Raw genomic sequence first — 18,794 nt, 5'->3', positions numbered from 1 at the left:
TAGACATTTTTTTTTATTCCTCAAGCAAAGTATCAATTTTGCGCAGATTTATACCTATTTTTATCACAAAACGTTTCCTAAATCATTTCTTTCTCTTCTTTTTCAACTTCTTTCTCCACATTTCTTTCCACTTTTCCTTCCTTCCTATGGTCACAGTTGATAGTTATTCAGGTTCCATATCATTTTTGCCTTGATTACGATAAAACTATTAACAAGTCCAGCTTTTTGAGGTTTTAAAGTAGTGGGTGGCAGGTAAAATTATCATCATCAATGATACTGTTAAATTTTCCAGTATTTCTATGGCAAACGATGAATCCTTTTCCGTTATTCTGGTTACAATGTTGCTATTATCCTTTGATATTCATGTATGATGTGTAACTTGGTTCTTTCATAGGAACAGGGAAGTTTTCCTTTTCTGTCTATCATCCTCTTAAACTATTTCCAGTTTAACAATACATAGCAATAATAATAATAATAAAATTTGACGACACAATATCCTGTAAACCATTCTGTGATCATCATCATCACCAACATTGATTTGTTTGAGGTTCACTGGGCTCATGTTTGATACTCTGGTCTTTCACATTTTTTCCTTCTTTTTTATTTCTTTTTCCTTTTTCTTTCTTCTTATTCCTTTTTTAATTATAATGCATATTGATTATGATTAACTTGAATGTTTCCGCTTTTTTACTTTATGACAGCTGAATTCCTAGACTTTCGCGTTGAAATTTTTCTCCTGCTTGTGTAGAGTAAAAAACAGCTCTTCTCCAGCATTCATTGCAACTAGAATCCATTATGACCAATGGGGTTTCTTTTGATGATAATTTGTGTTGTCAATTTGCTTTAGAACATTGCCAGTTTAATCCTTCCTAAAATGATAGTTTGGATTCTTGATATCTCTGATTAATTCGTGTTACCACCAGTCAAAATAGCGTAAATCTGAAGGTGAGAAAATAATATCCATGAAATATCTTTTATTTCAGTGAGAAGAACAATAAATGAAAGTGATAAAGGTGTAAAATTTTAATAAATATAACACTATGTTAACTTTATTGCAATTCAACCTTTGTGTTTGTTGATAGTCTATAGTCAACGTACCTTTTGGCAATTTGCAAGCTTATTTTTGTCTCTTTTTCGTCTCCTTCCTATCAAATGTATTATTACTTCCTCTTTAATTTGGAAATATTTCAGCCTTAAATAAGTAGCTCTTGAAAATGAAGTGAAATGATATTAATGATGATGAGAGTGGGCAAAATAAGCATTCTTACGTTTATCACTCGTAAAAATTTGAGGTAAAATTTCCAGTATAACCTTTTTCCAATAGCTTTACTTGAGATTCCGATGAAAATAATATTAACGTTTCATTTCTTCCACAACTTATCTTCAATTTTAACAATCAACACCAAATTTTCTGGGATTGAAAATACGATAGAGACACCAAGATGAACATTTATTAGGCCTGAAAAAAAGAAGAGAGATGATTCACACCAAACCAAGCAAATTAATAACAACCCTAAGGGTATTAATAATAACAAACTTGGAATAAGGTGAAAATAACAAAGAGCAATACTTGTTAATTAGAGTTGAAGTTTCTTCAGATGATATAATAGATTGAGCTTATTATAATACTTACATCTCTCACTTATTGACTATCATTAATTCAGCTCATCCATAATCAAAAGAAAAAGATCCCAATGAGGATTAGAGAAATTCTTGGCTCTTTGTTCCTTCTTGTTCCTCCTTCATTTTGTTTCCTTCAGTAAATAACGAATACTTTCACCTCGAATTACCTATGGATTGTGTATAAAACTTGATTACTCGAGATGCTTTATATTCGTAAAATATATAAATAACTATTAACAAGAGCAAAATCTTAAACGATAATGTATTCAAAACAATATAATCAAACTTACCCTCAATGTTGGCAGAGACAAAGAAAAATGATTGTATTAATACTTACCCGAATAACTCATCAGGTTCAAATTGATGAATAAATTGACAACAACTAGCTGGCTTTAGAGGCATAATACACTCACCAAGTTGATTTGAATTTAATTTTATCAATACTTACGATTCTAAATCTATTAAAAATTAGTTGATAAGAAAGAGATTTTATTAATTAAGAAAAATAACAAAACAGTAATTCCAGATTATTTTTTAGCCACATGACAGTGTAAAGAAAGCATCAGCCGATGTTTAGGCGCAAACAGAAGCTTATTGTTTATTAATCAACTATCAGCCAGCGAAAATCATTTTCAATGACATTCCTAATTCATTTATTTGAAATTAATTATGATTCTGAAGACAGAGAAATTAATTATTCATAAGAGTTCTTAACTTTTGATAATTTGGTAAAAAATAGATTTAAACCTTTCAAAGCGTGATGAATTAGTAATTGTCTTTTTTACATTTATTAAATATCATAAATTATTTAACCAAGCTCAAGAAATTAAATTTTAATATTAAATGACGAAACGAGAAAAATAACTTTTGAAAAAGAAATGATATACAAGTGGTAATTAGCAATCGGTCCCTGTGCGGTAAATGCATGCTGCTGTTTTTGAATATTGAAGTTTTATCCTTTTTTTATATTGAAAACAAAGCTATTTATTTTTGATAATTTCTAGTGATCTAATTTAATTGTAGCTTATTATGGACATGAATATTGAGGACGTCAAGAGTAACTCCAAGACTCAAAGAATTTCCGCTCACAGTCATGTGAAAGGTCTTGGTTTAAATGAGGAGGGTATTGCGGAGGAGATACATCAAGGTTTAGTTGGACAGAAAGAAGCTCGAGAGGTAAGTCTATTAATTTCTAGCTGATTGACTAATTAGACTGCTTAGTCTGTTCATCTAGACTGCGATTTGACAATTTTTCAATGATTACAATTCTTTCAAATCATTAGGCTGCCGGTATCATCGTTGATTTAATTAAAATGAAGAAAATGTCTGGTCGAGCAATGTTGTTTGCTGGCCCACCAGGAACTGGTAAAACTGCGATAGCCTTAGCCATTTCACAAGAATTAGGAACCAAAGTACCATTTTGTCCAATGGTTGCCTCTGAAGTATACTCATCCGAGGTGAAGAAAACCGAAATTTTAATGGAAAATTTCCGAAGAGCTATTGGCCTACGAGTTAAAGAAGTTAAAGAAGTTTTTGAAGGAGAAGTTCTAGAAATTACACCAGCCGAAACTGATAATCCTCTCGGTGGTTATGGTAAAACCATTAGCCATGTAATAATTGGTTTGAAAACAGCGAAAGGAACCAAACAGCTTAAACTCGATCCTAGTATCTACGAAAGCTTACAGAGAGAACGAGTTGAGATTGGTGATGTAATTTACATTGAAGCAAACAGTGGTTCTGTGAAAAGGCAAGGAAGATGTGATACCTATGCTACAGAATATGATTTAGAAGCTGAAGAGTACGTTCCATTACCTAAAGGAGATGTTCACAAGAAAAAAGAAGTCGTTCAAGATGTCACTCTACATGATCTCGATGCAGCTAATGCCCGTCCTCAGGGTGGACAGGATATTCTCTCTATGATGGGACAACTTTTGAAACCGCGAAAAACTGAAATTACTGATAAATTAAGAATGGAAATCAACAAGATAGTAAATAATTATATTGATCAGGGGATCGCAGAACTTGTACCCGGTGTTCTGTTTATTGATGAGGTTCACATGTTAGACATTGAATGTTTCACTTATCTTCATCGCGCTTTGGAATCGACTATTGCTCCTATTGTAATATTTGCCACTAATCGAGGAAAATGTGTTGTCAGGTAAGTCTATTAAAAGATCGAGTATTCTCGATGTAGATAAAAACTGCTATTTTTAATGCTATCATCTCTTAATTTTAATACATCTTTTATTTTTTGCTTACAGAGGTACCGATGATATCGTATCACCACATGGTATCCCGCTTGATCTGCTAGACAGAATAATGATAATTAAGACGGTCCCATACAGAGTGGAAGAAATTAAAGAGGTAATTTTATTAATCATCTATCATCTGTTAGCTTTCTTTTCATCTAATACAATTTTTTCAACAGATTGTTATAATCAGAGCTGCCACGGAAAGAGTGATGATTGAAGAGGATGCTCTCGACTTTTTAGCTGATATCGGTGTTAAAACAACTTTACGTTACGCTGTTCAGCTATTAAACCCAGCCAGTCATTTGGCAAAAATTTATAAAGCCAATTCCATTGAGATAAGAATGATTAGGGAAGCAAGTGAGTTGTTCCATGATGCCAAAGCATCTGCCGTCATATTATCCAGACCTGATGCTAAATTTATGAAATAATCAAACCCTGTCATACCATTTTGCTCAGTTTTCTCAGTTCGTTAATTTCGTTCCTTTTTTGTATTTAAAAATACGAAACATGCCATTGTATTTTGACCATCAAATAAATGTCTTTTTAAAAAAGCATTCCATTTTAATCGAATCGAAGATTATGTGATTTAAATGACCACAACAAAGTCAAAATGTCAAACAATGAGCTTTTAATTAAATCTTTTAATATCTTTACAAAAGTATGTATTGTGATAAAACTGCAAATTAATTTGCATTGTTGCTACTTAATTAGTAAGACAGTTGCTAATTTACCTCATAAAAAAGTGAATACTGATTATCAATTGGAGTCTAAAGCTATTAAATTTGTTTCTGAATCAAATATTGTCCCAAATGTCCAAAAAGAAGGAAAAGGCTCAACTCGACACTCGGACAGAGGCTCTGTTTACCCGGAAAGGATACAAAGTGCTGGACAAAATATCTGAAGGCGCTTTTGGTAAAGTGTTTACCGCAATGAAAGTATCAACGAGTGAGATGTGTGCAGTTAAAATAATGGACCTAGAAAGATGTTCCGAAAAATTTCGTTCAAAATTTTTACCTCGAGAGTTGAGCATCTTGATGCAAGTGAAACATGCCAATGTTGTCCAAATATTTGACATTTTCCGGGCCAACAACAAGATTTACATTTTCATGGAGCTTGCCCCTAATGGAACCATAGCAGATTACCTTAAAGCTCACGGAGCTTTGCCCGAGAAAAAGACTCGTGAATGGTTTTACCAAATTGCCGATGCGCTGACCTTCCTACATAACAACCTGGGCATCGCTCATCGAGACATGAAGGTTGAAAATATCTTATTTAACAGTGAATTGGAATGTAAATTAACAGATTTTGGTTTTGCCAGAGTTTGCTTTGACCTTTCAACCGGATTATTGCGCCTCAGTGAAACCTTTTGTGGAACTGAACCCTACTATGCTCCTGAGATAATTGAAAGAGAACCTTATAATCCATTCTTGGCCGATGTATGGGCCACTGGAGTCGTCCTTTTCGCCATGTTAAACAACCGATTTCCATATCAATATCAAGATTTAAAGGTCATGTTGAAACAACAGTATGGCCATGCCTACAAATGGCGACCCGGAGTTGAAGAGTCAACATCCAAAGATTGTAAAGATTTACTCTGGAAAATGTTAGAAGCTGATACAAAGAAACGTTTGGTGATGAATGAGGTGATGGATCATCCTTGGTTGAAAAGTTATTCAACTAAAAGAGGAAATCGTTAATTATTATTCGCCTTAATGTTTGACAAATTAAAGATTCATTGTACTCATTTGAAATAATCGACAATACAAATCATTCTTTACTTCTTTTCTCTTTAGTCATTTAAGCTTGACTTTCTCTTGATCAGGTTCAACCTTTAATCAAGAGGAGACATAATTTTGTTGATGATGGTAAAAACTGTGACAGTCAGGAAAAATAACCTCACCATCTCAATAATCTAGCCTTTACACAAAAAGATTCACCAATTAGTAAGGAAACAATGAATCAACAGACAACGAAACTGATTTCACTTGAAACCTTTTTTTCATATTCAAACAATTCATCTGTTGAATCATTTCGTATTGATATATTTTAACATTTTTTTCTGTTAACTACAGAAAATGAACTCAATTTAATCATTTGGGCTCTTTTATTGTCTTTAAAATGTGGTTGTCAAAGGTACTTGAATTTATTTGCAAATATAAATGACAGGATGAGAGCAAAAGCAAGTCCAGATAAACTCAATTTGTTATCGTTTAATCATGTACAGTAGTCTCTCTTTTAAGTTCCTCCTCTCATATTTGAAAAAGAAAGAGAAATAGAAAGAGACAGAGAAGAAGGTCTCTTTCTCTAGCCTTGAGTTGCCTAGTAACTACTGCCGTTTGAGCCTCAAACTTTGAGGGGAACTTAAGGCAGAGATCACTGTAATGGCAATCGATAATCAATTAAATCGATGATCGAATCGATCGAGCACAACACTATAACAATGTTTGCCTAACAATTTTTTTAGAGTAAATAGACCTGTGATTCATTAGTTATCAATGTATCCTAATACTTTATTAAAGTGTGAATTTTTTATTGATGTGCAAAGATGGATTTGGAACAAATAATTGCATGTCTTAGATCATCTTTAGATTCACCAACACCGGACACAAATTATGATTCGCGAGGTGAAACTTTAGGTGTTCAACCATTACAACAACCTTCATGTTCAAACCAAAGCCTATCTCTTTTAGACGCTTGTTCCGATGAAGATACCGTTAAAAGTTACCTGGTAGATATTGATGAAGTGATTAATCAGAACAATGAAGGACGATTTTTTGATTCATCGATAGGAAATTGGTCCAGTTCTAATGATCGCAACAACCTACCCGATGGCTTGTCTATTGAAAGCTTAAATAAGTTAACGTAATGTTTTACTGTTAAAGGCTTTGTTGCCTAACTCGTTACATAGTTTTTGGGATGGTTATTGATAAGCGAAAATAAATTTTTGTAAAGTATCAAATAATAATTTAAATCCTTAATTTGTTTCAGATCCATCGACACTGGATACAGATTTTGCTTTGCAATGTGACACTTTAGCTGGTCAACCATTTCCTCAATCTCCGTGTTCAAACCAAAGTCTAGCTCTTTTGAAAGCCTTTTGCACCGATGAAGATACTGTTAAAAGTTACTTACTAGATGATGAATTTAATAACCAAAACTATGAAGGACTACAATTTTTAAATTCACCGATAACAACTCTTGACTTAGATACAATTGAAAACCTATGTAAGTCCATCTTGCTAATGTTGATTTTTAAGGTTATCTCTTATCATGACACATTTCATTAATAACCAGCTCCAGTTGCAACTCCTATCTCATCATCCATATCTACTGATCCACTGGCCATTGAGCCTCTTTACCATTTCAAGCTTAACAACCCTTACGAGAATCTAAAAATGAATTTTATTCATCTCGTTAAACATGGTTATAAAATGAGCTTGTCATTAAACACAAATAGTGAAATTGATGAGCCTTGGAATGCTAATGTTGGTCAAAAAATCTTGTCCGTTTATTTTTCTACATTAAGTTTGCGAAGTGAATATTGGCCTGATGATGTAAAACTAGATGGATTTGAATCGCTATTAATGGATGAAGCATATGCCGCATTTAAAGGTCAAAGATACTTGAATTTATTCGCACTTAACAATGACAGGATGCGAGCATGTCCAGATAAACTCATTTCGATATGTAATGAGATCAAAGGCTACAGAAAAATTTTAACTAGCGATAAAATAACTCTTTTATTCAACATGTATTATCATCTTCACACAATGGACGGTGTTATTAACTATGACTCTACAATTGACGGCTGGGATGTAAGTAGCCATACTTTACATTCACTTTATTGATATTGTATTTGTTCATTAATCGGTTGGTTTTTTTCAATTGCAGTATCCAGCATCTGATTACAAATTTGATCGACGAGACACATTCATCTTCAATCGATCCTTCCATGATGGACTTAATTACGTTATCGAAACCTTTCCCGATCGTTTCAGAAACGATATAAATGTTATTATTCTCATATATCTAATCGTTATTTTCAATGGTGACACAACCGGATTGAAATGTCCCGAAATGATCAGGTTTGTTCAAATTGATATTGCTCTTTTAAGGTAAATCGTATTTATTGTTGATATAAATTTGATATCTCTTCACAGACATGAACAATTCTCATACATTTATTTGCTTCGACGTTATTTGCGGACAGTTTGTGAATCTGATTGTGAAGCTTCAGACAATCATTACAGATTGATGGTTAAAATTGAACATGTAAGGCTTTTAACTGAAAAAACCAAGAACAAATTTCTTCGGCTACTTCATGAACCGTTGTTGGAAACCATAACAAAAGCAATTACACTTGGAGTACCTAAAAGGATGCCTCAAATGTTTCAGGCGCCACATTTAAAAACATGAATGCATGTAAAAATTGTTGATAAACACATTTGTACTTAAAGCCTAAGTGTAATGTAGAGCTGATAGTGAGTATTTTGATACTCGACTATTCGATTATTAATGTGATTAGAGTATTATTGCCTAGGTCAAATAAGTTATGTTAACAACAGAAAGCTAAGTTAACAGGAGAAATGAACTGACCTCATTTATTTATACCTTTATTTATTCATTAACGCCAATTGCTTTGTCAATTAAGTTAAGCTAGAGGGTTAAATTATTTCAATCGTATGTTGCCTCCTTAATTTGCCTTCTAATTATAATAATAATTGTGACTAAGCAAAAAAAGGAACAAAAGGGAATCAATTCAATTCCAAATTAATTGACTAAACAGACGTTTACAATAAACAACTGTTTCGCAAATTATTGAAAACAATTCAAAATTGAATGTAAAACATTAACGTCAAATAGACGAATATTCAACAGCAATTATGCTTTCCATTGATTCATTATACATTTAAATTGACTTTTATTTGATCCATTGATGGCTGCAGTCAGTCCGATAGTTCAAGTATTGCGTCCATTGAAGATAGCGGGATGAATCTCGTCTTTGAAAAGCTGCTGGAGAAGAAAGAAGGAAGGAATTAATTAATCTAATTAGATCAAAAGAATGAGTAAATTGACATTGAAAACTGGCAAAATACCTTGAGTTGTAAATCAAACAAACGTACGGCCACAAGGCAACAAGTATAAAGGTTAACTGAAACTGTATTTGATTAATACACAAACGGCTTTAAAGTTAACGCTTCAAACTGTTTACGATATTAACATTAACGTAATAAATTGAACCAAATGGGAATAATGATTTGATGATGACGGTGATTATTGCTATTGTTATAAAGAAGATGATCTGTAGAAGAAATAAAAAAAAATTAAAATTTGAACCAACAAAACAGAAGCGAAAAGAGAAAATTATGCTTACAAAATAAAGTATATCGTGTGTTTTCATTGGCCGTTTAATGTTTTTTATTATAAAATTATTTTAACAGGAATCAGTAAACAATTAACGCTTGTTCAATGTTTACAAGAAAAATGTGCGATAAGTAAAATCATCTTTCTGTATTTCTTAGCATCATCTCTGAAAATAAATGATATTCAAAAAATGCGGCCTTCGGAAATGCAGGGCTATGGGCATGTGTTAACTTGCAATGCAATTTTACTTGTGTCATGTTAATTTAAACTGTTTATATCTAGTGATTTATTGCAATTATTTCAATTGATCATACGTTTCAGCTGATTGATATCCTGAATATTACCATCATGGACCCTTTTTTGACTCCAACACAGCTCAAAAAATTAAGAGTAGTAGATCTTAAAGAGAAACTAGCTGCTCTTGGATATCCATTGAATGGTAAGTTAAAAATTACAGTCAATATTCCCAAAATGACACTAGATTGGCTTAGCACTTTGTCCTATATCACTCAACGATTTTAAGTATTTAATGATCAAATTGCTACAAATTTTATAATTTTTGTTAATTTATCGTCATTGAATCCGATAACACTGAATTTTAATAATAATTCTGTAAATTTTTCTGAAAAACAACGTTATTTAATTAGTAACCTTGACAAGGTCTCATTTTGAGAATATTGACTGTACCTCCAATCTAGTAAAATCTGAAACCTAATATTCGTTTTTTAATCTAATTTTTAGGGCTGAAAGCAGATCTAATAAAACGCTTGTCTGATTATTATGCAAGTCAACAAAAGATGGAAGTAGCCAAACCTGTTGTAGCTCAGGAATCTGCTCTTCAACCGACAATTCCTCCCAACGAAATGATAGATGCTAGTAATAAACAAACAGGACAGGATACAGTAAATTCTGCACAGCTCAATCGTGTAAAAGAAGTTGAACAGAATTATGAAGCTCATCATGAGATATCACACCAGGAAGAAGGATCTGAACCATCTTTTGCCTCCATGGAGATGACTGATGATAACAAACAAACTGAACAAGATGCAAATAATCCTGAAGAGAATGATGGTATTATAGAAGACACCGAAACTTATGGAAATCCTAGTGAGATTACACTCCTAGAAAAAGAACCAGTTTCTCCATCTATGGAGATGATAGATACAAGTGCTAAGATAACCGAACAGAAATCATCAAATTTTGAAGAATTAAATCGTGAAAAAGAAGACGAAAAAGCGTATGAAACCACCCAGCCAATTTCACAAGAAGAAAAAGAAACAGTTCCTGCGCTGCCCATTTCTTCAACGGAGGTTATAGGTAAAAGTACTAATCAAACAGAAATGTCTACATTGGACTCTGAAGAAATTGATCGTGCCGGAGAAAGTGAACAAACGTTTAAAACTCTTCATTCAATTTCAAATCATGAGAAAGAAACAGCTCCGTCACCGCCGATTCCTTCTGTTGAGACGATGGATGTTAGTAGTAAACAATTAGAACAGAATTCATCCAATTCTGAAGAAAAGAGTGGTATAAACGAAGGTGAACAATCGTGTGGAACTCCTCAAGAAATTTCAGATCTGGAAAATTTGCTAACAGAAGCTTTACAAGCAAAACAAAGCCAAAATGAAGTTGATGTTGTTGATGTTGTTGATCCATCTAAGATGCAAAAAGAAGCACCTGAAATTAGTAAAGCAGAAACAAAGAACGTCACTAGTTCAAATCAAATCAATGGAAGTGCTCAACAAAAAAAGAATCTTTCAAGAAATGAAAAGAAAAGGTTGAGAAAAAAGAAGAAGAAAATTGAAAAACAAAAAAGTCATCCAAATGAAGTGAAAAAGGCGACAAACGAATTAGATGATGATGATAATCTTGATATTGAGTAAGTATATTTTCATTCTATTCGATTCATTAGATTTTTTAATTTAATTTATGATTTCATTTATAATTAAATTCTGTTTGTTTTTTTCAGGTATATTGAAGATGAAGTGCCGAAGGACCCAATTTATTATCAATATATAAAAGTCTTCGAAAAGTTCAAAACGTCTGGTAGTGAAGATTTAATATATCCCAAAAACGATAATGAGATTGTAGATCGAGCCAAGCAAATGTTGGAGAGAAAAAAACCAGTCGAATTGGAATTGAAAGAAGACCATGAAAAAAATGATGGTGAACCAAAATTATCTAAAAGAAAGCTTAAACAGCTCACAAGGATGACCGTGGCCGACCTTAAACAAAAAGTTTCTCATCCAGAATTAGTTGAAATGCATGATGTAACGGCAAGGGATCCCATCTTATTGCTTCATTTAAAATCAACTAGAAACTCTGTCCCTGTTCCCCGTCATTGGTGCTATAAAAGAAAGTATCTTCAAGGCAAAAGAGGTTTCGATAAGCCAGCATTCAAACTACCTGATTTCATCAGAAAAACTGGAATCATGGAAATAAGACAAGCTTTACAAGAAAAAGAGGATGCCAAATCTTTAAAAGCAAGACAAAGAGAAAAAATAAGACCCAAACTTGGTAAAATCGATATTGATTACCAGAAACTTCATGATGCATTTTTCAAGTGGCAAACGAAACCCAAAATGACAATTCATGGAGACATTTATTATGAAGGAAAAGAATTCGAAACAAGATTAAAGGAGAAAAAACCCGGTGATTTAAGTGTTGAATTAAGAGTTGCATTGGGAATGCCAACTGGTCCTAATGGGCATAAATGTCCACCTCCATGGATTATTGCTATGCAGAGATATGGCCCTCCACCATCTTATCCAAACCTGAAAATTCCTGGTCTAAATGCAAAAATACCTGACGGATGCTCTTTTGGATATCATGCTGGTGGTTGGGGTAAGCCTCCAGTCGATGAATATGGTCGGCCGCTTTATGGTGATGTATTCGGTTTGAGTACAGCTCAAGATAACTTGAATAAAGAGGAAGAAGTAGACAAGTCATTATGGGGTGAAATTGAATCCGAGGAGGAGGAAGAAGAAGAGGATGAAGAAGAAGAAGAGGAAGAAGCAGAAAATGACAAATTTACTGGTGAAACCGACGACAGTGGACTTGTTACACCGTCAGAAGGTTCAGAAACTCCTTCCGGTTTTGCTTCAATGCCTAACGGAATGGAAACACCAGATATTATTGAATTAAGAAAAAGAAAGATAGAAGCTGAAATGGAGAGCAATGAGAGTGCTACTCTTTATACCATTATTCCTGAGAAGACAACTGAAAGAGTAGGCAAAGAAATGCTGGCATCCACTCATATCTATGATGTGACAGGGTCTCTAAAGAAAGGACAAGGAGTCGAGGTTGCACTGGATCCAAATGATTTGGAAATGCCTGTTGCTGGATTAGCAGCTAAATACGAAAAATCATTGAAAGAGCAACAAGCTAGCATAGCCAAAGAAGATTTGAGTGATATGGTTGCCGAACACGCGGCCAGGCAGAAGAGGAAAAAAGTTCAAGATACCAGTAAATCCAATAAGAAATATAAAGATTTCAAATTTTGATGGAGAATGGAGATGGAGATATGAAAGGAATATACTCCTACAAATGGCGACCCGGAGTTGAAGAGTCAACATCCAAAGATTGTAAAGATTTACTCTGGAAAATGTTAGAAGCTGATACAAAGAAACGTTTGGTGATGAATGAGGTGATGGATCATCCTTGGTTGAAAAGTTATTCAACTAAAAGAGGAAATCGTTAATTATTATTCGCCTTAATGTTTGACAAATTAAAGATTCATTGTACTCATTTGAAATAATCGACAATACAAATCATTCTTTACTTCTTTTCTCTTTAGTCATTTAAGCTTGACTTTCTCTTGATCAGGTTCAACCTTTAATCAAGAGGAGACATAATTTTGTTGATGATGGTAAAAACTGTGACAGTCAGGAAAAATAACCTCACCATCTCAATAATCTAGCCTTTACACAAAAAGATTCACCAATTAGTAAGGAAACAATGAATCAACAGACAACGAAACTGATTTCACTTGAAACCTTTTTTTCATATTCAAACAATTCATCTGTTGAATCATTTCGTATTGATATATTTTAACATTTTTTTCTGTTAACTACAGAAAATGAACTCAATTTAATCATTTGGGCTCTTTTATTGTCTTTAAAATGTGGCTTGATTATGATAAGTATTTGAAATGAAAGAGAAAAGCATTTTTTGTTTCAGGTTAACTCACAATCAAGTAAAATATGTTTTAGTTGTTTATTTATCCCCATCAAGCAATGAACAATCGGGTGCTTAACATTTACCGTCTCTGCATTCGCATTCAAGTCAGATGGAATAACAAAATTATTATGGTATTCAGGTAATTCAGTTTAACTCTTGCTTTCTCAATTGTTTTACATTCAACATTTTCATTTCACAATTATCATAACCTGTTAAAATTATGATTTTCTGTCAAGAGATATCACTTTAATCCAAAGATTAATCTTTGCTTTAATCTTTACCCTAAATCCACCATTTCATCCGCGATAATATCGCGGCGATATAATATTAGACGACAAAGAGCTATATCATAAAATAATAAGATAAAATAATCGTTATTGTATTTCAAACAAGTAATGCGCATTACATGGTTAAACGATAACAAATGTTTACCTAACAATTTTTTAAGAGTAATGAGATCTCTGATTCATTAGTTATCAATGTATCCTAATACTTTATTAAAGTTTGAATTTATTATTGAGGTGCAAAGATGGACTTGGAACAAATAATTTCATTTCTTAGATCATCATTAGATTCCCCAACACCGGACACAAATTATGATTCGCAAGGTGAAACTTTAGGTGTTCAACCATTACAACAACCTTCATGTTCAAACCAAAGCCTATCTCTTTTAGACGCTTGTTCCGATGAAGATACCGTTAAAATTTACCTGCTAGATATTGATGAATTTATTAATCAAAACAATGAAGGACAATTTTTTGATTCATCAATAGGAAATTGGTCCAGTTCTAATGATCACAACAACCCATCCGATAGCTTGTACGCTATTAGAAGCTTAAGTAAGTTGACGTATTGCTTTACTTTATTGATGCGCGAAAATAAATTTTTGTAAAGTATCAAATAATAATTTAAATCCTTAATTTGTTTCAGATCCATCGACACTGGATACAGATTTTGCTTTGCAATGTGACACTTTAGCTGGTCAACCATTTCCTCAATCTCCGTGTTCAAACCAAAGTCTAGCTCTTTTGAAAGCCTTTTGCACCGATGAAGATACTGTTAAAAGTTACTTACTAGATGATGAATTTAATAACCAAAACTATGAAGGACTACAATTTTTAAATTCACCGATAACAACTCTTGACTTAGATACAATTGAAAACCTATGTAAGTCCATCTTGCTAATGTTGATTTTTAAGGTTATCTCTTATCATGACACATTTCATTAATAACCAGCTCCAGTTGCAACTCCTATCTCATCATCCATATCTACTGATCCACTGGCCATTGAGCCTCTTTACCATTTCAAGCTTAACAACCCTTACGAGAATCTAAAAATGAATTTTATTCATCTCGTTAAACATGGTTATAAAATGAGCTTGTCATTAAACACAAATAGTGAAATTGATGAGCCTTGGAATGCTAATGTTGGTCAAAAAATCTTGTCCGTTTATTTTTCTACATTAAGTTTGCGAAGTGAATATTGGCCTGATGATGTAAAACTAGATGGATTTGAATCGCTATTAATGGATGAAGCATATGCCGCATTTAAAGGTCAAAGATACTTGAATTTATTCGCACTTAACAATGACAGGATGCGAGCATGTCCAGATAAACTCATTTCGATATGTAATGAGATCAAAGGCTACAGAAAAATTTTAACTAGCGATAAAATAACTCTTTTATTCAACATGTATTATCATCTTCACACAATGGACGGTGTTATTAACTATGACTCTACAATTGACGGCTGGGATGTAAGTAGCCATACTTTACATTCACTTTATTGATATTGTATTTGTTCATTAATCGGTTGGTTTTTTTCAATTGCAGTATCCAGCATCTGATTACAAATTTGATCGACGAGACACATTCATCTTCAATCGATCCTTCCATGATGGACTTAATTACGTTATCGAAACCTTTCCCGATCGTTTCAGAAACGATATAAATGTTATTATTCTCATATATCTAATCGTTATTTTCAATGGTGACACAACCGGATTGAAATGTCCCGAAATGATCAGGTTTGTTCAAATTGATATTGCTCTTTTAAGGTAAATCGTATTTATTGTTGATATAAATTTGATATCTCTTCACAGACATGAACAATTCTCATACATTTATTTGCTTCGACGTTATTTGCGGACAGTTTGTGAATCTGATTGTGAAGCTTCAGACAATCATTACAGATTGATGGTTAAAATTGAACATGTAAGGCTTTTAACTGAAAAAACCAAGAACAAATTTCTTCGGCTACTTCATGAACCGTTGTTGGAAACCATAACAAAAGCAATTACACTTGGAGTACCTAAAAGGATGCCTCAAATGTTTCAGGCGCCACATTTAAAAACATGAATGCATGTAAAAATTGTTGATAAACACATTTGTACTTAAAGCCTAAGTGTAATGTAGAGCTGATAGTGAGTATTTTGATACTCGACTATTCGATTATTAATGTGATTAGAGTATTATTGCCTAGGTCAAATAAGTTATGTTAACAACAGAAAGCTAAGTTAACAGGAGAAATGAACTGACCTCATTTATTTATATCCTTTACTTTTATTGTGTCTTTCAAACGTCGACAATTACCTTCGATATGTTTCACTTTTTTTCACTTTGCACTTGTCAACCACGTTAACTAAGTCAATGACACTTGCATGATCACTATCGATACCAAAAACCCAATTTCACTATTTATAATCATGACAATAAAATGGTGATTAATTAACAGATGACAATTCAAGTCCATGTTTCTGTTTGCAAGGAAACTTGACATTAATATCTAAATCAATGGTTATATTGAGCAAAATTTGGATGAATTTCAATTTGATATTTCTTTACAAGAATTAATCAACATTAAAGAATTGAAATTGTCATGATTTGTTGAATAACCGGGGTCACAATTGTCTCGAGATGGAAACCATTTGTTTAGTTTGGCAGGTCAACTCTGTTGTTTATCTGTTCAATTACCTTCAATTGTAATTTTATAATTGGTTTAATTGCCTTTTTCTAGAGGAAGAAAAAATCTGATTAACTTTTATTCTTCTTTAAAATGGTTAAATTTGTTTGAGATAGAAGGGGGTTTAATTAAAATCTTAAGGTGGTTAATCAAAGAGAATTTAAATGATTATTAAGGTCAAATACGAAAGTTGATTTGTGTCAACATTCTATCACTACAAAAGCGCAAACATTCATACAAAAAGTGGAAGAACGCTAATCATCTTAATTATTGTCATTTACAGACAATTGTTATCAATCTCTTGTTATCAGATGAAATTGAAATTGGATTCTTCCGGTTGGTAATCAAAAAGCTCAGCTTGTTCCTCTAATAAGGTGAAATACGGTAAACAAGTAAAAGCCATGTTACACCAACCATTAACGCCAATTGATTTGTCAATTAAGTTAAGCTAGAGGGTTAAATTATTTCAATCGTATGTTGCCTCCTTAATTTGCCTTCTAATTATAATAATAATTGTGACTAAGCAAAAAAAGGAACAAAAGGGAATCAATTCAATTCCAAATTAATTGACTAAACAGACGTTTACAATAAACAACTGTTTCGCAAATTATTGAAAACAATTCAAAATTGAATGTAAAACATTAACGTCAAATAGACGAATATTCAACAGCAATTATGCTTTCCATTGATTCATTATACATTTAAATTGACTTTTATTTGATCCATTGATGTCTGCAGTCAGTCCGATAGTTCAAGTATTGCGTCCATTGAAGATAGCGGGATGAATCTCGTCTTTGAAAAGCTGTTGGAGAAGAAAGAAGGAAGGAATTAATTAATCTAATTAGATCAAAAGAATGAGTAAATTGACATTGAAAACTGGCAAAATACCTTGAGTTGTAAATCAAACAAACGTACGGCCACAAGGCAACAAGTATAAAGGTTAACTGAAACTGTATTTGATTAATACACAAACGGCTTTAAAGTTAACGCTTCAGACTGTTTACGATATTAACATTAACGTAATAAATTGAACCAAATGGGAATAATGATTTGATGATGACGGTGATTATTGCTATTGTTATAAAGAAGATGATCTGTAGAAGAAATAAAAAAAATTAAAATTTGAACCAACAAAACAGAAGCGAAAAGAGAAAATTATGCTGGAATAAAATATAAATACGAAAATGATGAAAACATGGAACCAGTTTTGGTACCTTCATCTTCCATTAAAAGTATCATTAAAATCATTGTTATCATTTTCATCATCATTAATAATCAGGGCTACTCTTGATTCAGCCAAACAACAGTAATTCACATTAACTCTCTCCTTATATCAAAAAAAAACTTGGTACAGTAATCAACAAAAATTTTTACTCTCTACTCTCTTTTTTTCAGCTCTTAAGCTTTTTCTTTCTCTCCTTTCACCATCTTTCTGCGGACCTCGCATGTTGACCTAAATGTTGTTAGCTGAATAATCTGAGCTTGATTCTTAATTTACTCTTTTTTGCTCACTTATTCTTCTTATTCTTTAACATCATCGTTTTCTCTTTTCTCTGTTCCTTACCTGTTTGACGATTAACTTTGATAACTGCTTTTGTCCAAACTCAGAGTTTAAGGGTCGCGCAACGAACTATAAAATTGGTTTAACACGCAATTAATTTGAGGCAAGAAAGGCAGGGGAAAAAAGTGAAAGACAGCAACTACGAATTGGCAGATCACTTTGTTTTGTCAATTGTGTGGCAGAGTAAAATGGATTAACATTTGATTGTTGGGATTGTAACAGTTGATATTATTGTTATAGTGATGGTGGCTCGTTTGTTGTTGTTTGCGGTCTCTCCATCACATAAGTTGTTGTTGTAATCCAACATGTTTAGTAATGGTGATAAAAAAAAATGATCAACCAGTGATGACCTGAATAACAGAAAGCAAATTGAATTGTTATCAACAAGTGAACATATGACAAAGATTAACCTTCAGCAGAAAAACAAAAAATTAGCATTTACAACTTGTTTTCACGATAGAGTTTACGATACTTACCCAAATACCAAAAAGAAAGTCAAATTGATTATTGAAATGGAATATAGTTCGAAAAGTTCACGATTTGACTCGATCCGTAAAAATATTGATATTCTTTTAGCGTTTAAATTTTAAATTTATAAGGTGAAATTGAGATAAATTCAATTCAAATTCAAACCATTTACAGCTATTTTTTAGACCAACAATGAAACGTAAAATCCAACTCCATTTATTATCACATGGCTTCAGCTTATTTATTTTTCAATCTTGTTGACATCCATTCATGATGAGTACATAGGTTGAAGTTCAAGAAATATATTTAAAAAAAGGTTTTTGATTGATTAGAATTAAATAAAATTATAAAAAAAAACAATGACTGTGATTAAAAGAGCGAATAC

The 18,794-nt window shown here is 32.6% G+C and overlaps 6 protein-coding genes and 3 long non-coding RNA genes across 11 annotated transcripts; 6 read left to right on the top strand and 3 right to left on the bottom strand.

Annotated features, from left to right (window-relative positions):
* Positions 1 to 801: 801 nt before the first annotated feature.
* Positions 802 to 2,190, bottom strand: LOC149094382 (uncharacterized). 3 transcript variants are annotated; one of them, XR_016200991.1, is made up of 5 exons: positions 1,961 to 2,190; positions 1,634 to 1,790; positions 1,269 to 1,536; positions 1,099 to 1,207; positions 802 to 939 (listed from the first exon to the last, which is right to left on the bottom strand). It is a non-coding gene; the product is annotated as an uncharacterized LOC149094382 (long non-coding RNA). The 3 variants fall into 3 exon arrangements; XR_016200993.1 differs by having other exon boundaries at positions 1,269 to 1,459; positions 1,643 to 1,790; positions 1,961 to 2,123; XR_016200992.1 differs by having other exon boundaries at positions 1,269 to 1,459; positions 1,643 to 1,790; positions 1,914 to 2,026.
* A 362-nt stretch (positions 2,191 to 2,552) lies between these two features.
* Positions 2,553 to 4,429, top strand: pont (RuvB-like helicase pontin). The gene is made up of 4 exons (XM_015936792.3): positions 2,553 to 2,799; positions 2,907 to 3,781; positions 3,885 to 3,987; positions 4,052 to 4,429. The coding sequence occupies exons 1-4, from the start codon at positions 2,653 to 2,655 to the stop codon at positions 4,301 to 4,303; spliced, it is 1,377 nt and encodes a 458-aa protein (XP_015792278.1). The 5' UTR covers positions 2,553 to 2,652; the 3' UTR covers positions 4,304 to 4,429.
* Positions 4,430 to 4,684: 255 nt separating this feature from the next.
* LOC107368906 (testis-specific serine/threonine-protein kinase 1-like) lies at positions 4,685 to 5,655 on the top strand. The gene has a single exon (XM_015936805.3). The coding sequence runs from the start codon at positions 4,685 to 4,687 to the stop codon at positions 5,570 to 5,572; it is 888 nt and encodes a 295-aa protein (XP_015792291.1). The 3' UTR covers positions 5,573 to 5,655.
* A 619-nt stretch (positions 5,656 to 6,274) lies between these two features.
* On the top strand, positions 6,275 to 7,005 carry LOC149094381 (uncharacterized). Its single transcript, XM_089270224.1, has 2 exons — positions 6,275 to 6,737; positions 6,864 to 7,005. The coding sequence occupies exons 1-2, from the start codon at positions 6,421 to 6,423 to the stop codon at positions 6,901 to 6,903; spliced, it is 357 nt and encodes a 118-aa protein (XP_089126350.1). The 5' UTR covers positions 6,275 to 6,420; the 3' UTR covers positions 6,904 to 7,005.
* LOC107366856 (nuclear hormone receptor HR96-like) lies at positions 6,854 to 8,331 on the top strand. Its single transcript, XM_015934501.3, has 4 exons — positions 6,854 to 7,100; positions 7,170 to 7,690; positions 7,767 to 7,960; positions 8,036 to 8,331. Exons 2-4 carry the CDS (start codon positions 7,271 to 7,273, stop codon positions 8,289 to 8,291), a joined length of 870 nt encoding a protein of 289 aa, XP_015789987.1. The 5' UTR covers positions 6,854 to 7,100; positions 7,170 to 7,270; the 3' UTR covers positions 8,292 to 8,331.
* A 229-nt stretch (positions 8,332 to 8,560) lies between these two features.
* LOC112539188 (uncharacterized) lies at positions 8,561 to 9,170 on the bottom strand. The gene is made up of 2 exons (XR_003082846.2): positions 8,972 to 9,170; positions 8,561 to 8,885 (listed from the first exon to the last, which is right to left on the bottom strand). It is a non-coding gene; the product is annotated as an uncharacterized LOC112539188 (long non-coding RNA).
* Positions 9,171 to 9,463: 293 nt separating this feature from the next.
* On the top strand, positions 9,464 to 13,024 carry LOC107366845 (uncharacterized). Its single transcript, XM_015934491.3, has 3 exons — positions 9,464 to 9,678; positions 9,981 to 11,118; positions 11,209 to 13,024. The coding sequence occupies exons 1-3, from the start codon at positions 9,588 to 9,590 to the stop codon at positions 12,740 to 12,742; spliced, it is 2,763 nt and encodes a 920-aa protein (XP_015789977.1). The 5' UTR covers positions 9,464 to 9,587; the 3' UTR covers positions 12,743 to 13,024.
* A 723-nt stretch (positions 13,025 to 13,747) lies between these two features.
* LOC107363874 (uncharacterized) lies at positions 13,748 to 16,159 on the top strand. The gene is made up of 5 exons (XM_015931146.3): positions 13,748 to 14,257; positions 14,349 to 14,585; positions 14,655 to 15,175; positions 15,252 to 15,445; positions 15,521 to 16,159. Exons 1-5 carry the CDS (start codon positions 13,948 to 13,950, stop codon positions 15,774 to 15,776), a joined length of 1,518 nt encoding a protein of 505 aa, XP_015786632.1. The 5' UTR covers positions 13,748 to 13,947; the 3' UTR covers positions 15,777 to 16,159.
* A 266-nt stretch (positions 16,160 to 16,425) lies between these two features.
* On the bottom strand, positions 16,426 to 18,791 carry LOC107363884 (uncharacterized). The gene is made up of 4 exons (XR_001569000.3): positions 18,418 to 18,791; positions 17,945 to 18,291; positions 17,269 to 17,474; positions 16,426 to 17,182 (listed from the first exon to the last, which is right to left on the bottom strand). It is a non-coding gene; the product is annotated as an uncharacterized LOC107363884 (long non-coding RNA).
* Between the last annotated feature and the right edge of the window lie 3 nt (positions 18,792 to 18,794).

This window comes from Tetranychus urticae, chromosome 1, assembly GCF_039701765.1.
Source record: "Tetranychus urticae isolate SD_2017Ah chromosome 1, NJAU_TeUrti_SD_1.0, whole genome shotgun sequence".
In the NCBI taxonomy this organism is placed as follows: Eukaryota; Metazoa; Arthropoda; class Arachnida; order Trombidiformes; family Tetranychidae; genus Tetranychus; species Tetranychus urticae.
This window is presented reverse-complemented; position numbering and strand designations above follow the sequence as displayed.

Bases quoted from the DNA above. Each gene is read 5' to 3' on its own strand.
- pont (XM_015936792.3), top strand. From the start codon at position 2,653: ATGGACATGAATATTGAGGACGTCAAGAGTAACTCCAAGACTCAAAGA. The intron at 3,782-3,884 runs GTAAGTCTATTA...TTTTGCTTACAG, and splicing joins CGAGGAAAATGTGTTGTCAG to AGGTACCGATGATATCGTAT. The intron at 3,988-4,051 runs GTAATTTTATTA...TTTTTTCAACAG, and splicing joins GAGTGGAAGAAATTAAAGAG to ATTGTTATAATCAGAGCTGC.
- LOC107368906 (XM_015936805.3), top strand. From the start codon at position 4,685: ATGTCCAAAAAGAAGGAAAAGGCTCAACTCGACACTCGGACAGAGGCT.
- LOC149094381 (XM_089270224.1), top strand. From the start codon at position 6,421: ATGGATTTGGAACAAATAATTGCATGTCTTAGATCATCTTTAGATTCA. The intron at 6,738-6,863 runs GTAATGTTTTAC...AATTTGTTTCAG, and splicing joins GAAAGCTTAAATAAGTTAAC to ATCCATCGACACTGGATACA.
- LOC107366856 (XM_015934501.3), top strand. From the start codon at position 7,271: ATGAATTTTATTCATCTCGTTAAACATGGTTATAAAATGAGCTTGTCA. The intron at 7,691-7,766 runs GTAAGTAGCCAT...TTTCAATTGCAG, and splicing joins CTACAATTGACGGCTGGGAT to TATCCAGCATCTGATTACAA. The intron at 7,961-8,035 runs GTTTGTTCAAAT...ATCTCTTCACAG, and splicing joins AAATGTCCCGAAATGATCAG to ACATGAACAATTCTCATACA.
- LOC107366845 (XM_015934491.3), top strand. From the start codon at position 9,588: ATGGACCCTTTTTTGACTCCAACACAGCTCAAAAAATTAAGAGTAGTA. The intron at 9,679-9,980 runs GTAAGTTAAAAA...TCTAATTTTTAG, and splicing joins TCTTGGATATCCATTGAATG to GGCTGAAAGCAGATCTAATA. The intron at 11,119-11,208 runs GTAAGTATATTT...TGTTTTTTTCAG, and splicing joins GATGATAATCTTGATATTGA to GTATATTGAAGATGAAGTGC.
- LOC107363874 (XM_015931146.3), top strand. From the start codon at position 13,948: ATGGACTTGGAACAAATAATTTCATTTCTTAGATCATCATTAGATTCC. The intron at 15,176-15,251 runs GTAAGTAGCCAT...TTTCAATTGCAG, and splicing joins CTACAATTGACGGCTGGGAT to TATCCAGCATCTGATTACAA. The intron at 15,446-15,520 runs GTTTGTTCAAAT...ATCTCTTCACAG, and splicing joins AAATGTCCCGAAATGATCAG to ACATGAACAATTCTCATACA.